At 43.1% G+C, this 15,660-nt stretch overlaps 3 protein-coding genes across 3 annotated transcripts; 1 reads left to right on the top strand and 2 right to left on the bottom strand.

The window, feature by feature from the left end:
- Positions 1-145: 145 nt before the first annotated feature.
- Positions 146-7,714, top strand: tmem175 (transmembrane protein 175). The gene is made up of 11 exons (XM_047016848.1): positions 146-682; positions 943-981; positions 1,066-1,163; positions 1,283-1,334; positions 1,433-1,468; positions 1,802-1,885; positions 2,371-2,535; positions 2,987-3,065; positions 3,476-3,611; positions 3,892-6,878; positions 7,021-7,714. The coding sequence occupies exons 1-10, from the start codon at positions 485-487 to the stop codon at positions 4,562-4,564; spliced, it is 1,560 nt and encodes a 519-aa protein (XP_046872804.1). The 5' UTR covers positions 146-484; the 3' UTR covers positions 4,565-6,878; positions 7,021-7,714.
- Positions 7,573-10,101, bottom strand: pxmp2 (peroxisomal membrane protein 2). The gene is made up of 5 exons (XM_047016861.1): positions 9,774-10,101; positions 9,196-9,309; positions 8,886-9,048; positions 8,375-8,494; positions 7,573-8,275 (listed from the first exon to the last, which is right to left on the bottom strand). The coding sequence occupies exons 1-5, from the start codon at positions 9,881-9,883 to the stop codon at positions 8,207-8,209; spliced, it is 576 nt and encodes a 191-aa protein (XP_046872817.1). The 5' UTR covers positions 9,884-10,101; the 3' UTR covers positions 7,573-8,206.
- A 44-nt stretch (positions 10,102-10,145) lies between these two features.
- On the bottom strand, positions 10,146-15,623 carry unga (uracil DNA glycosylase a). Its single transcript, XM_047016857.1, has 7 exons — positions 15,383-15,623; positions 14,789-14,998; positions 14,578-14,673; positions 14,075-14,172; positions 13,626-13,714; positions 12,664-12,842; positions 10,146-10,609 (listed from the first exon to the last, which is right to left on the bottom strand). Exons 1-7 carry the CDS (start codon positions 15,473-15,475, stop codon positions 10,469-10,471), a joined length of 906 nt encoding a protein of 301 aa, XP_046872813.1. The 5' UTR covers positions 15,476-15,623; the 3' UTR covers positions 10,146-10,468.
- Between the last annotated feature and the right edge of the window lie 37 nt (positions 15,624-15,660).

Raw genomic sequence — 15,660 nt, forward strand, 5'->3', positions numbered from 1 at the left:
AAAAATCTAATACTAATAGCTCTTCCGGTATCAGTCAGGACCATGAAACCAGAGCCTGTTTAGGACTCTTTATTAGACATTCTCTGATGAAACTGTCTTCAGTAAGATTTCCGTTTTTCCGAATTCGAGTTCGAAATAAGAGCATGGCCCAAGATGTCCCACAAGGTGTGATTCTACTGACTTGTACTGTCATTACTTTAGTAAAACGCCTCCCATACTTATAACGACGATAAAATTACCTATGTTATTCCCTTTTTCTTTCCTATGAATTTACTTTTCATGTTCAAATAATGGAAAAATACTTTGTGTCCTAACCTTTTATTTTGAAATGTTTGAATAAATCAACCGGAAATGAGCTTGTCCGTTTAGGCTGACTTCACCCCGCTCTTCCAGTCAGCTGTCATCCTTGTTTGCAAACAAAGCTACTGTGCCCGCATGTTTTCACTGTTGTCTGGGTTGTCTGTTACATGAGTCCTTTGTCGATATGGGGGAAAACGTCGACAATGAGATCATCGAACATCACGTTGATGAAGAGATGGAGAAGAGAAGGACGACAAGTCATGCCTCTTCGTTTATCGAGAGTCTTACTCCGTTTGAACGGGAGGGACACTCCAGCACGCAGTCTTCGCACCGACTACTTGCTTATAGCGACGCGCTTATTTCGATCATAGCCACTGTAATGGTAAATAATACACGTTTATTTCACATTATTTCACCTAACCATAACTAGAAAGGCACCCTTAAAAGGAATGGATGATACAAGGTATAGATGAGAGGTAGAGCAACCGATACTACAGCAGTTTTTCTGTGCACTAACAGTATGCTTTTATAGGTGAGCCCCATGCAGATAAAGGCTACTAGTAGCCTACAACAAATCGGATTTACGTCAACCAAAAAAGTCACAAACAAATGTATCTAATCTAAAAATCAATGTATTTTCAGATATTACCTGTTGCTCATACAAAAGTGGAAGATAATGAGGTAACGGTTGTAGAACTGAATAAATCACATTGCATTAACATGTATACTGTTTTACTGAGGTCTTTTTCCTTTATGATCTGTTAGGAACTAAAGGAAAGTTTACAAGCTCTTCTCTCAACCAAAATCGCTGTCTATCTGATGACGTTCTTGATAGTTAGTGTGGCGTGGGCCGCACATATCAGGTGAGAACCATTCAGACCATAGACTCTTTATTATGTCTATGATTCAGACAAGCTCTCCTGGGTCACGATCTGATTGGCTCATTTTTTATTGATCAGTTATGTCTTTACTGTTGTCACAGGTTGTTTCAAGTGATCGAGCGTATTGACGATTGCCTTGCACTTCTAAATCTGGTAACATCGAAACAATGGCTTTTTATTAACATATAGCCTACAAATAAATTCAGATTTTATAGGTTTGTGGTTTTATGTTTGAATTTTGCTTATTTCAGGCCTGCATGATGTTGATAACATTTCTTCCATACACAGTAAGTCAGACGACCTATAGTAGAAAACGTGTAACGTATACTTCCAACCATAAGAAATATGTATATGTGTATATATATATATATATATATATATATATATATATATATATATATATATATATATATATATATATATATATATATAGCCTATTTATTAATTAAAGTGTTGATGTAAATACCACAATACACATGCCAACCATTCTGTCAGTGTCTCCAGTTTGACTCATTTTGTATTGTATTGTTTTAGTTTCAAAGTTATTTGTGAATGTGAATACAACCAAATTAGATGCACAGTTGAGCATCAAGGGTTTAATGATACTTTTGTCACCACAGTTTTCTCTCATGGCAACCTTTCCTGAGTACATCCTAGGAATCCTCCTGTTCTGTGCGTGTGTCATTGTGATTGGACTAATTCAGGTGAGAGTCTTTCTAACAAGTGAGGCTGAACTCTCATATAAAGCAGTACTGTATGTGCACTGTTGTTACGACACATACATACATTGTCATGTCAGTACTTCTTTTGAATGATTAACTTATGATTAGACATAAATCCCAGATGAAAAAACCCCCACCTATCCTCCATCTCTCCTCCATCCCTCCTCCATCTCTCCTCCATCTCTCCTCCATCTCTCCTCCATCCCTCCTCCATCCCTCCTCCATCCCTCCTCCACCTCTCTCCTCCATCCCTCCTCCATCTCTCCTCCATCCCTCCTCCATCCCTCCTCCACCTCTCTCCTCCATCCCTCCTCCATCCCTCCTCCACCTCTCTCCTCCATCCCTCCTCCATCCCTCCTCCATCCCTCCTCCACCTCTCTCCTCCATCTCTCCTCCATCCCTCCTCCATCTCTCCTCCATCCCTCCTCCATCTCTCCTCCATCCCTTTTCCACCTCTCTCCTCCCAGTCAGTCATAGTGGTGTACGGCTTCAGCCGTCCGTTCCTCCTGAACGACCAGATCCAGATCTCGGAGAACCAGGTGTTCTACAAGCACCACATCCTCAAGGTGATCATGAGGGTGCCCATCATGTGCTTCTTCGCCAGCATCTTCTCCTTCATCTTCTTCCAGCTGGTAGGTAGAAGTTATCGCTAGTTCTCCATGCAGGGTTTACAAAGCTCTCTCTGAAACCATGATGGACTACAGTGTTTGAAACGGCTGCGTTGAGATCGGTAGTTATCTGCATGTGTACCCACATGTGTGGTAAATGCTGTACCGTAATTTTTATTTATTTGTGAAGCCCTTTTTACAATCGATTTCACAGAGGGCTTCACATATACCCATAGAACAGGCCACCAAACCACCTTTCACTGTGTGTGTACAAAAATATTATTGTAAAAAAGTACAAAAATTAACCCATAAATTTGTGTTGTGTGTATGAAAAAACAGTTCTGAATACAAGTTTTGAAAGGTTAACTAAATATTTTGGGGGAAAAAAAGTCACAGAGAGTTCAGAAGGGTAATCTTCCACCAGATCATGGTTGAAGACCTCATGTAACGGTAAATGTTTTTCTTTGTGTTTCAGTCCTACGTGATACTAGCTGTAGTCATCTTCCTGCCCTACATCACGGAGTCTTTGAAATGGTGTCGTAGCAAGGCTATAGGTACGTGTCTCCATACTGCTGAATGAAAGTGAACAGAACATTTGGGGCATAGGTACAACTCAGTGGTATAGCATCTGACTGCAGATCAAGAGATGGTATCCCCAAAAAATCAAGAAAAAACAAACCCATACATGGTTTTGGAATCATCTGCTAAATGAACACATTCCATTTGTACGGCAGATATATATTTTTTTGTACATTTGAGTTATTTAGCAGACACTCTTATCCAGAGCGACTTACAGTAAGTACAGGGACATTCCCCCCAAGGCAAGTAGGGTGAAGTGCCTTGCCCAAAGAGAAAACGTAATTTGGCACAGCCAGGAACCTTATGATTAGCCCGATTCCCTAACCGCTCAGCCATCTGCCCCCCTTTTAGAAAGTCTGTTTTAGTTTTTCGTTGTTTACCTCAGGCCAAGTGGAAGAGACTCCAGACTCAGTGTTGTTCTACTCCTACCGCCCCAACGAGCCGCTGACCAAGGAGCGTGTGGAAGCCTTCAGCGACGGCGTCTACGCCATCGTCGCCACACTCCTCATTCTGGATATATGGTGCGTGACCTGGTATTATGTGTGCGGCTGGATGTGTTGAGGGGAGGGGTGGGGTGGATGAATTCATGTTCGGTCCAGTCAAGAGACTCGGGTAGTATTTAGCACGATTTTATCTTGTGCAACTTGAGAGAAACTTTTCATAGAATGCGACTTTGTTCGTTTTCATCAATGTTGGTTGGTATGGTATGTAATATACAGTATCATCTATGCACACTGAACAGCAATGACGCTCTTTCTTGTTTAGTTTTTTTAATGATTATCCCTTGTGTGTTTTCCTTAGCGAGGACAACGTCCCCACCCCCAGTGTGGTACAGAAGAAGTATGGAGGCAGCCTGATAGCTGCCCTGCAGGACTATGGCCCAGAATACCTGGCCTACTTCGGTTCCTTCGCCACCGTCGGCCTCCTGTGGTTCGTCCACCACTCTCTCTTTCTCCATGTCACCAAGACCACGCGCTTCATGGGCTTGCTAAACACCTTATCACTGGCCTTCGTCGGAGGCCTACCGCTAGCTTATACCCTAACCCATGAGTTCCCCCGCAACTCCCGCAACGAACTGGAAGCTATCCAGATTAGCTGCGTTATCATTTTCTTCGCAGGCGTGTTCCAGCTTGCGATTTGGGTCGCGGCTCTGTTTAACGAGCGCGAGACACTGCACCCGTATGTCAGGTATGGAGGTCGAGATCACGCCTTTATGTTCGCCAAGCTGGCGTTGTATCCGTGCGTCGCGCTCGGAACGTTTTTTGTGACGTGCGTTTTGAGTCGGTTCAGCGCTTCGATATTTCATTTGATGCAAGTCACGGTGCCTTTTGCTTTCCTGTTGTTGAGGTTGTTGGTGCGCGGTGGGCTTGCGCTGCTGCGCCTGGTCTTCTGTCCGGACAGGTCAGACCAGAGGAGCACCCTGGAGGACGAAGAGGAAGAGGCCAGGATGCCGTTTAACGCTCTCGTAACTTAGCCTTCGATGCACCGATAGCAAAGCCGTAAATGGGCCTGATGCAACTTTGTGTCAGTCAAGTGTCGTTTCTAAACAAGTGTGAAGAAACCCGCCAGTTTCAGCCTTGTTCCGCCCCTTTCAAAAGATGCTTTCTGGTGAAAAGTTGCAAGCGGAGGATTTTTTCAATCATTCATATTCTTTTACAGGGTAGGTTACATGCTCTAAATCACACTTTGACACATCCAATAATGTTAATAATGCCTGCTAAAAGATAGAAACGAAGATGGTGGGGAGGATGGGGGGGGGATGCAAGCGATGTGTCTGATTGGCTGGTAGGTGGCATTTAACGCTATATAAGTCGAGACAGCTTTCAGCTCGGCAGAAAGTTCACGGCGAATGCGTGAGACTTAAGAGCCCGCTTTGTTAAAAGGTTTTAGTGTCTGATTGCACTGGAATTCATTTCAGGGCAGGTTCCACTTTCGGTTTCAATTTCAAGCATTGATGTGAAGAATGTGACATGAAACTTATGCTATTCTCATCAAACCGCAAGTGGTCGTAGTGTCCTCAACTGAAATTTAGTTAGTTTTGAATGTTGAATTTCAAAAGGTAGCAATGATACAAAACACAACCAAAGGCTCTGCTATTTATTATTTAAAATGTCTTGCATTTAAAGAATTGACAATGCCTGGTTTATTGTTCAATAGCGAACAGTCAGTTATGTTTGAAATAATCCTTTTTAACGCAGTGCTGAGTAAAAAATATTCAGTCACTCAAATGAAAGCCATTCTGTACTGTAGCCTATACAGGACAGCTAGGAAAAAGTGTAGGATACTGAACGTCATGTTGAAATGTTAATCTGTTAAAAAGCAAAAGAAGTGTATGCACTCCACCAGATACTTTAATTGCACATATCCTCTTTTATTGTACCCGTACTGTATATTATGTTTTATTTTTTGGTCAAGATATTGTTTTGAAGTTTAAGGAAAATAATCTGTTGTGAAAGTGTATAGTGTAGCAGTTATCAGGACCTGAATATACAGGTGCATGGGCATTCCAACAACAGTGACCTCTAGGTAGTGACTCTAGCATACCCGATCTACTTCTGGGAAATCCCAAGACACGCCCTGTGACGTACAGTAGGAGAAGACACGCCCTGTGATGTACGGTAGGAGTAGTACAACAGACAATTCTCCTTTCTGTTTTGGTAGAAGGTGAAATATTTGTGTGCAATATAGTCGTTACTAAAAATGTTTGTTGTTTAACATTTAAATCGCAATGGCCTCATATGTTTTGCGCTAATTTGTGGAAAATATTGACTCATTCAGTCAATGGTACCTGTCGCAACAGGTACTAAATGCAATGTTGTAGGCCCTATTGGATGTCATGTAAAATATTGAATGCTAATTTTTGCCTGGTGTTTTCCACAAGAGGTCACTGTTTAATTTATTTTGCCATGAAACTGAGGGGTAATGTTTTGCTGCTTTTGTGCTTGATGTGCGTGTTTTATTAAGATTACATGGATAATCAAATCCACAAAGCACTTTAACCTGAATGCGTAGGCCTACTTGTTCGCCTGCGATAGCCTACTTTAATGTCTAAATATCCTGTAACAAATTAAACGTGAAGAAGATTTGTAACATTGTCAATAAAATATATTGTTACGTATTTCATGGACTTCTGGATTGTGTTTTGTTGATGCATGTCGACACAAATTGCATCCAACAGTGTCAGCTGTCATGATTTAGCCTATAGTCACGAAAAATCTTCCTCAAAATAGGATTCGCCTCCCCCCAACCCACACGCACACAAATCATAATATTATGATCATGTGTTAATTGAGCTGCTGCGTTTCCATCAGAATCCAATCTTGTGAAGTGAAACTTAATGAGTCATGTCATCCAGACAAAACCTTTTCTTGAGATGAGGCAGGGTCATCCACGTACCTGGGATGCTTTCATGAGTCATTCTAGAAATGTTATAAGATTGTCACGTTGTCACCAATTAAATGTAATGAGGCATTGAAAATTAATAAAAAATATTGCCTTGTGTGATAGGCTAAATTATACAGGTAACATTGTAAACAAGCCCTACTACTCTGCCTATGAATTTCGGAAATCCCCTCAGACGTGACAAGCCAGCTTTGGAGAAAGAAAAACGAAACTCGGACAGCCTCAGCGATTGAACTCGGGGAAAACGAATCTCAATGATGGGCGTGACGCAGTGTCATTTGGTTTATATGCAGCTTCTGTCAGCTGTGGACCGGCAGAGACCTCAAGTCAACGGTGTCATCCGCTGTTCAGCATAACAATCCTCAGAACTCGTCCGAACAACTAAGGTAAAAAAAAGTCTAAATTTTCATGTCTTGTACATTTATAGGCTAAACTAGTAATGTGTATATAACTATTCACAAGTAAGGTGTTAAGTAGCATTTAATAAAATCTGGTTTATAATCTTTTTTTTATTTTTTGGGTTTCAAGTTCTCACTATGGATCTCATAGTCACATTGTTGGGTGGAGAAACGCGTCCCTTGAGAGTGGAGCAGCACGCAACCGTTAGGGATCTTAAGAAACGCATCTCCGAAGTCTTTAACCTGTCTGTGGACAGGATCAAACTAACCTGCGATAACGGTCAAAAGATCCAGCTCAGCGATGACTCCAAAGTTTTAAGCTTTTACGGCTTGCATTCTGGATCTAAAGTGTGGCTGCTGGTGACTCCCGAACCCGCGCCATTCCAGGTGTTCCTGAAGAATGAAAAAGGTCAGACAAGCGTCTACGACGTCTCGCCTGGGGAGACCGTTACCAGGTTCAAAGCCAAGGTCTACAACAAGGAGGGGGTTCCCGTCGATCAACAGAGGCTGATCCACAACGGCAAGCAATTCGATGACGGAAGGACTCTGGCAGATTATGACGTCGCAGTTAATAGTACAATTTACCTGACGCTCCGTTTAAGGGGAGGCTGAATATTTCCCAATCTTTTACATTACATTTTAAATTATATTACCTTTTACTCTGGAAGTAATTAGTCGAAGAGATGTTTTAAAAAATGTATTTAACTTCTTGTAACAGGCAGGAAATCATTAATAACGTTATTCATGTCAAATGTTTATCCACATTAACCAATCCCTGTAATACGTTAGTAAGAAATGTAACAATTAAAAATGGATAATGATCAGCATGTGTACTCTTCATGGTCAGCCAAATGACATGGTCTTGACATACTGCTTGAGATGGCATGGCACAAGGTAACGTGATGGAAGTCTGGGTTAGAAACTGTTCAATGGTAGTTCAGTGTAACTTTGACCTAAAACAGACCCGCATTAAGGCAGCCTGTAGTAAGTAACAACACTGCCACAGCACCACTGATACTTCAGACAGGATGGGAGAAAACATGCATCTTATTCTGCAGAAAATACTTCTGAGCTGAAATATGCCTCCTGAGCTGAAATTTGCACAGAGTTTGTTCTCTGTGACTCATTACGTTTCCTTTACAAAAGTACTCAACCAAAAATGTGTCACAGACCTATCTAATACCACATCAACAAACAATGGTTCTGATGGTATGTAGATTATTAAGATGAGTTAAACTCATTGCATGTTTTATAGTTATGTTGCGTTGTGTAAAACCAGGACCTCCCCAGCCTGCACAGATCAGTCCTGGACGACTTTACTTCCTCACAGACGCAAGGTAAGCGTACCAAAACAGGGCCACCATGTTGGCAAACAGAACTCGAAACTGGGAAAACAAAAGTGAATTACGAAAACAACCTGTCAGACCAATCCAAAACCACATGACCACGAGTGCCAGTAAAGGCCACTTAGGTAAAAAGCTCACCTGAACAGGTATGTAGTTGATGTTGATAAACTGGAACGGTGTCCACACTTTCCAGTTCATTTTCAAGGCAGTCCAATAACTAGTTCTCACTTTGCCCTCAAAGTCTGATAAACTCTTTCCCTGAGAAACATTAAAAAGTCAAACAACATTCTTCATAGCAACCATTTTCAATAAATCTGATGATGTGGTGAAAACAGACAGTAAGGGAAGGAGATTGATGGGGAGGGAGAAGGGGAGTGATGATGAATGACCAGAGAAAGAGGAGATGGGGAGAGAGAGTTGAGGGAGTGAGGAGAGAGTGGGAGATGGGGAGAGAGTTGAGGGAGTGAGGGGAGAGTGAGTGAGGGGAGAGTGGGAGATGGGGAGAGAGTTGAGGGAGTGAGGGGAGAGTGAGAGATGGGGAGAGTTGAGGGAGTGAGGGGAGAGTGAGAGATGGGGAGAGTTGAGGGAGTGAGGGGAGAGTGAGAGTAGGGCGGGAGACAGTGGGAGATGGGGAGAGAGTAAAGCTGACCTCCAGGATGTTCATGACAAAGTAAAACAGCATCAGGAAGGCAGGGGCGAAGACAAGCCGATCCAGCAAGAGGCGCTTGACCACACAGTAAGGCTCAGACGCAGGCATCAGGACCTCCATGAGCTGGTAGAAGACATGGCTCACCGGCCCTGTGACAAAAAGCCTGAAGCCAAACAAGATCAAATCAACTGACCATCAACTGCTCCTCATGGCAATGCAGCAATATAGAAATGAGTCATTCATGTCAAGATATAGGTTATATAGGAACATCTTGTCATTGGGACCTCTGGAAACGTCTTGTTTTGCTTACCCATAAATGGCATATCGAGTAGGTCCAGTAATGTCTATCTTCTTCAAATCCTTGGTTTTTTTTCTTGCCTCTAAAGTTTGAGACAGGATGTTTCCCAACGCTGAGAGTATGCCACTGCAGATACATAAAATCAATATTTATGTCACAGCAGAAAAACAATAAACAGTAAAACAATAAAACAAAGGTAAAGTGAAATCGTCATTTTGCTTCCAGAGGCAGTGCTGTCAAGCCAAGGGGAGGTTCTCACTGCCGAGGGTGATTGGTTAAAACAACCAGAGAAAGGTTAAAAGGTCTATGTTGAAAGAGACGCGTGTTTACTTTTAGGGTCATTCAAGTCAGTAACTTTAATGGTAGACATAAAACAAATAATAAATACATTTGTACAATATAATTAGCCAATTAACTAACTAAATTGGGGGAGAAACCCGTAAAATAATGACGCAAACCTGTTTGACTACAAACGGCGGCGAGGTTGCAACTAAATGTCACTTTTCACAGATGTGGCTGGCAAACTATAGTTAGCTCATAATCCATACAGTGCATTCTAGCAACCTGGCCAACTACTTTAAACTACTAACCTCGTCACGGATTTGGTGAGGATGGGGTAATTTTTCAGCAAACCCAGATACTGCTGAAGCAACCGAACATGAAAGGACGACTGTCGAATTGGCAAACTTTCAACAGGCATTGTTTCTGTCGGCTATAAAACAATAACCATATATAGCTAGATTTACAATTTTAATAGCTAGCTTGATCTTGACAAGCTATTGCCTAAGTAGCAGGTCTAATACCTCGCAGCTGTTCTGTATCTTTACTTCCAAGTCATTAAACTTGCCTGCTACCAACATGGCTAGCCAGCCCAGCGTCGCTCACTTACACCAACACAGCACGCCTTCTTTTGTGTCTGATTTGACAGCTGTTGAGGACTGAACGCCAATTAGAAACGATACGGAAGTACGCAATATATTTATTTGGAAACACAAAACCATGAACTAATGTAAGAGTATATCCAAATTAGTCTACTTACTTACTACTTCCCGTCTTCAGCCGTGGGTTCACCTAACTACTTAAGCATTTCCAACCAGCTGTATTACCATGAGCCTTAAAATAAAATGTAAACAGATGTGCAAACTGGAACTACATGGACATTTACACACACACACACACCCACCCCAAGTAACTCTCCACAGTGTGGCGGAAAACATATAAGCTTATACGGTTTGGTTGGTAGCTAGCAAACAAGTTGCTAGTATTCGCACTTAAAATCCGGATCTCAAAGTGCGGTCCAGTCTATCGGTTGCTTCCCAGATTTCTTTAGCAGTTCGTTGGTCTTGGAGAAGTGCTTGCAACCAAGGAATCCCCTGTGTGCCGACAGCGGAGAAGGATGCACGGAGTGGAGGACGTGGTGACGTTTCTACCGAACACAAGAGTACCGTTGCTAGAGGTTAGAAGACTTGACGTGTATTGACGTGTTTACGTGTATTAATTCACCACACGCTTTGATACATAGCAACATGCAAATAACGCTGTCATGCAAACCATTACAGATACTGTGGGTTTGATCATCGTTACACATCACAGCAGATGTGTATAAGAGATACTGTAAATTCAACAAACTATAATGACATACTGTCTATTTAACGAACCATATAAAAACCGACATCCTGTATGATGTAACTATCAGAACCGATATACTGTAAAAACACCTAACCCTATAAGAACAAATACTGTACAGTGCCCTCCAAAAGTATTGGAACAGTGAGGCCAATTCCTTTATTTTTGCTGTAGACTGAAAACATTTGGGCTTGACATCAAACGATGAATGTGAAACCAGAGATCAACGTTTCAGCTTTTATTTCCAGGTATTTACATCAGGATCTGATGCACAAATTAGAAAATATCACCTTTTTGTTCGAACCCACCCATTTGTCACGTGAGCAAAAGTATTGGAACATGTGACTGACAGGTGTGTTTTGTTGCCCAGGTGTGTCCTATTACATACATTATTCAATCAATAAATACCACTGAATGTCTACACTCAGGTTCAGATTGGGTAAGATAGGTTTTGTCTATGCAGACTGTATTCAGAGGTGAAAACAACATGAAAACCAGAGCGCTGTCTTTGGGTGAAAAACAAGCAATTGTGAGTCTTAGAGAAGATGGAAAATCAATCAGAGCCATTGCAGAAACATTGGCCATAGCCAGTACAACCATTTGGAATGTCCTGAAGAAGAAGAAAACTACTGGTGTACTAAGTAACAGACGTCGAACAGGTAGACCAAGGAAAACATCAGCAGTTGATGACAGAAACATTGTGAGAGCTGTAAAGAAAGACCCTAAAACAACTGTTAGTGAGATCAGCAACAACCTCCAGATGGCAGGAGTGAAGGTATCACTATCTACTGTTCGCAGAAGACTTCATGAACAAAAGTACAAGGGCTACACCAGAAGATGCAAACCACTCATTAGCAAGAAGAATAGGAAGGCCAGGCTGGAAATTGCCAAAAAGTACAGAGATGAACCTCAAAAATTCTGGGACAAAGTTTTATGGACTGATGAGACAAAGATTAACTTTTACCAAAGTGATGGAAAGGCTAAAGTTTGGAGAAAGAAAGGAACTGCTCATGATCCCAAACACACAAGCTCATCTGTGAAACACGGTGGAGGTAATGTCATGGCTTGGGCTTGCATGGCTTCTTCTGGGACGGGCTCATTAATCTTCATTGAGGATGTAACACATGATGGCAGCAGCAAAATGACCTCGGAAGTCTACAGAAACATTTTGTCTGCCAATTTAAGGAAAGATGCAACCAAACTGATTGGCAGAGCCTTCATCATGCAGCAAGATAACGACCCAAAACACACTGCCAAAACAACAAAGGAGTTCATCAGGGGCAAGAAATGGAAGGTATTAGACTGGCCAAGTCAATCTCCAGACTTAAACCCTATAGAGCATGCATTTTACCTGCTTAAGAGGAGACTGAAGGGAGGAACCCCACAAAACAAACAACAACTGAAAGAGGCTGCAGTGAAAGCCTGGGAAAGCATCAAAAAGGAAGAATGCAAAAGTTTGGTGACGTCAATGGGTCACAGACTTGCTGCAGTTATTGAAAGCAAAGGATTTGCAACTAAATATTAAGTCTTATTCACTTAAATATGTTTTAAGTATATCTGTTCCAATACTTTTGATCACATGACAAATGGGTGGATTCAAACAAAATGTGATATTTTCTTAGTTGTGCATCAGATCCTGATGTAAATACCTGGAAATAAAAGCTGAAACGTTGATCTCTGGTCTCACGTTCATTATTTGATGTCAAGCCCAAATGTTTTCAGTCTACAGCAAAAATAAAGGAATTCGCCTCACTGTTCCAATACTTTTGGAGGGCACTGTATATATCACTAACTATCAAAACAGATATGTAATCAGATTAATTCAGTATATCTAATTGTATTTATATATCTAACCCTATCGATAGCCGCTCCTTTCTTCTGTGCGTAGGACCCCCACAGCATGAAGACAAGCCCCTGCAGGTTGTCATTGAGCCAGCGGATCACTGCATCCGTCAGCACCTCCCAGCCCCGGTCCTTGTGGGAGTTAGCCTGGTGAGCTCGCACGGTGAGCACCGCGTTGAGCAACAGCACTCCTGGGGGGGAGGAGGGGGGAGGGGGGGGAGGGGGGAGAGAGAGGGGAACATGAGTGGGAGGTAGGGGAGAACATGAGTGGGAGGTAGGGGAGAACATGAGTGGGAGGTAGGGGAGAACATGAGTGGGAGGTAGGGGAGAAGGGGAAAAAGAGAAGGGAGAGAGAAGGGGAGAAAGAGAGAGGGGGGGAGAAGGGGAGAAAGAGAGAGGGGGGGAGAAGGGGAGAAAGAGAGAGGGGGGGAAGGGGGGAAGGGAAGGGGAAGGGGGGAGGAGGGGGAGGGGGGAGAGAGAGGGGAACATGAGTGGGAGGTAGGGGAGAACATGAGTGGGAGGTAGGGGAGAAAGAGAAGGGAGAGAGAAGGGGAGAAAGAGAGAGGAGGGGAGAAGGGGAGAAAGAGAGAGGGGGGGAGAAGGGGAGAAAGAGAGAGGGGGGGAAGGGGGGAAGGGAAGGGGGGAGGGGGGGGGAGGGGGGAGAGAGAGGGGAACATGAGTGGGAGGTAGGGGAGAACATGAGTGGGAGGTAGGGGAGAACATGAGTGGGAGGTAGGGGAGAAGGGGAGAAAGAGAAGGGAGAGAGAGGGGAGAAAGAGAGAGGGGGGGAGAAGGGGAGAAAGAGAGAGGGGGGGAGGAGGGGAGAGAGTGACAAACTTACAGCACAGACAATGAGGTGATTCATTCATATAATGTGATCATACTGTTCAAGGTGTGGAGAGGTGACTTGTATTGATGTGAAGCTCCGTCAATGTCCAAGAGAGTTATCATCACATTCACATGTTCAGCCGTACCTTGTTGAGCCCATCCTGTCAGTTCTCCATGCCCAGGGTGTTGGAAGCCCTCTATGTCAGAGGACAATTCTTTGTACATGTTCAACAAGCTGAAAAATCAAATCAAATGTATGAGTATTGCCCTTTTTTACAAGCAATGTCACAGAGGGCTTCACATACGCACTGCACCTCAACCCACCTACACCCTCAAAGGTAGACAAGAAAAAAAGAGGAGATGATGGGGATTGCATAAAGGGATAGTGTTGCGACAGCTGTTGGCTGCTAGTGTCAAGTGACGGCTCCTGTGTGTAACGTGACGGTTCCTCTGTGTAACGTGACGGCTCCTGTGTGTAACGTGACGGTTTCTCAGTGTAACATGACGGTTCCTCAGTGGAACGTGACGGTTCCTCAGTAGAACGTGACGGTTCCTGTGTGTAACGTGACGGTTCCTGTGTGTAACGTTTGTGTACCTTGGTGGAGGTTTGACGTGTCTCTGCACACTGAAGCACAGCCCATGGGCTTGACTGGGACCGTGGTACGGATCCTGGCCAAGAACCACCACCTTGACCTGCCGTGGAGAAGACAAACAGGTCAAGATTGAGTCATAAACTATACCCCTCATCGACGCTGAAAGATAAATCTAATGAGCTCCACTCATCTGGTCACCGTTTCCAAGAAAAATAATTTTGAGAATCTCTAATTCTCCAGGTTACAAGCAGTCTGAATACAGCAAGTGTATTTTTTTGTATACACATTGAGTATATACAAAAAGCTTGTTAGTGAATTGTATTTTTAAACCTTCTCCTGACTGGTGTAGAAGGGTGTTGGAATGCTGACCTGTGTCATGTGACACACTATGCAGGCATGTTGTTGTCCATCTTGAGAGATGTGTCATTTAATGTGTAACATTTTGAATAGGGAGTTAAGTCAGATAGGTGTCAGTCAGACACACCTGAAAGAATCACGTACTTACATCTTGAATGCTGCACACCTGTGTCCAGGTGAACACCTGGTCGGAGGGCGGGTATACAGTGTGATTTCTCCTCTCCTCTGCAACGAAGGACATCAACTACGCAGAATGTTAAAACGGGAAAGATTAGCCAATACTGCCCCTGTAACGTGTCCTTACATTCATCAGCAGAAAAATAGTGAAATTACACGTCTTTGTTGGTTCACAATCTTACTTCATTGAAATATGGTTTTGAAAACTCTGCTCCGAGCGCCTTTTTCCAGCTTTCCCCAAATCCTTCTGGTATTTGGCTGCCAAGGTCGCGCTTCGCCAGGGCCTCTCTCTTGTTTTGAGCGATTCGCTCGAGCTGTTCTGGGCTCAGACGATAAGATGACGAAGGAGCCGCCTTATCGTCAGATGTCTTCAGCTTCTTTTTCTGGCCAACCTTGGTAGTTCGGGAAAGGCAAGATTTTTGTGAAACTTGAGATGTCACATTTAACAGTTTCCTCGGTGAGCGTCTCACATACGGTGCAAACATAGTTAGGGACTTTCTAAACGCTGCGGCTGTTGAACATTACCTACTTCCTGTCGGGTTAGTACAAAAAAAAAGTGGTTACGGCGGGGACCATAAGGATAGTCATTGGTCAGTTTCTTGCTAATCGAACCAAAATATAGACTGCTTTCTGGCAAGACAGAAACTTCAACATTGTTAGTTTTATCCACGTAAAGATTATAATCATAACCAGGTAAATACTGCAAACAACCACGCCCCCAAATAGTATTAGCTAGAAAGATAGCTAGCAACAGCGAGACCATATTCCTAACTTACATGCTCATCCTTGGTGTCTCCATTTAGCTTGTCTGTATTTCTCTTTTTCGAAATAGGCGTGAAAAACGAATTGATAGTTTTCTGACCAATCATTCTCTTTAACACTTTACTGCTTTCGCCTTCTCTTTAGGTTGCCGGGGAATAATTTGACTCCGAAACAGCAGAATCCAAGATGTGTCTAGCTAGCATGCAGGCTTCCACGTTCATCAGACATCCCCAGTGGATTATTTTCGCGCGCTATGACGTTGCAGGGATACGTTTATGAATAGTGAATGATT

The sequence above is a fragment of the Hypomesus transpacificus genome, unplaced genomic scaffold (genome assembly GCF_021917145.1).
Source record: "Hypomesus transpacificus isolate Combined female unplaced genomic scaffold, fHypTra1 scaffold_42, whole genome shotgun sequence".
Classification (NCBI taxonomy): Eukaryota; Metazoa; Chordata; class Actinopteri; order Osmeriformes; family Osmeridae; genus Hypomesus; species Hypomesus transpacificus.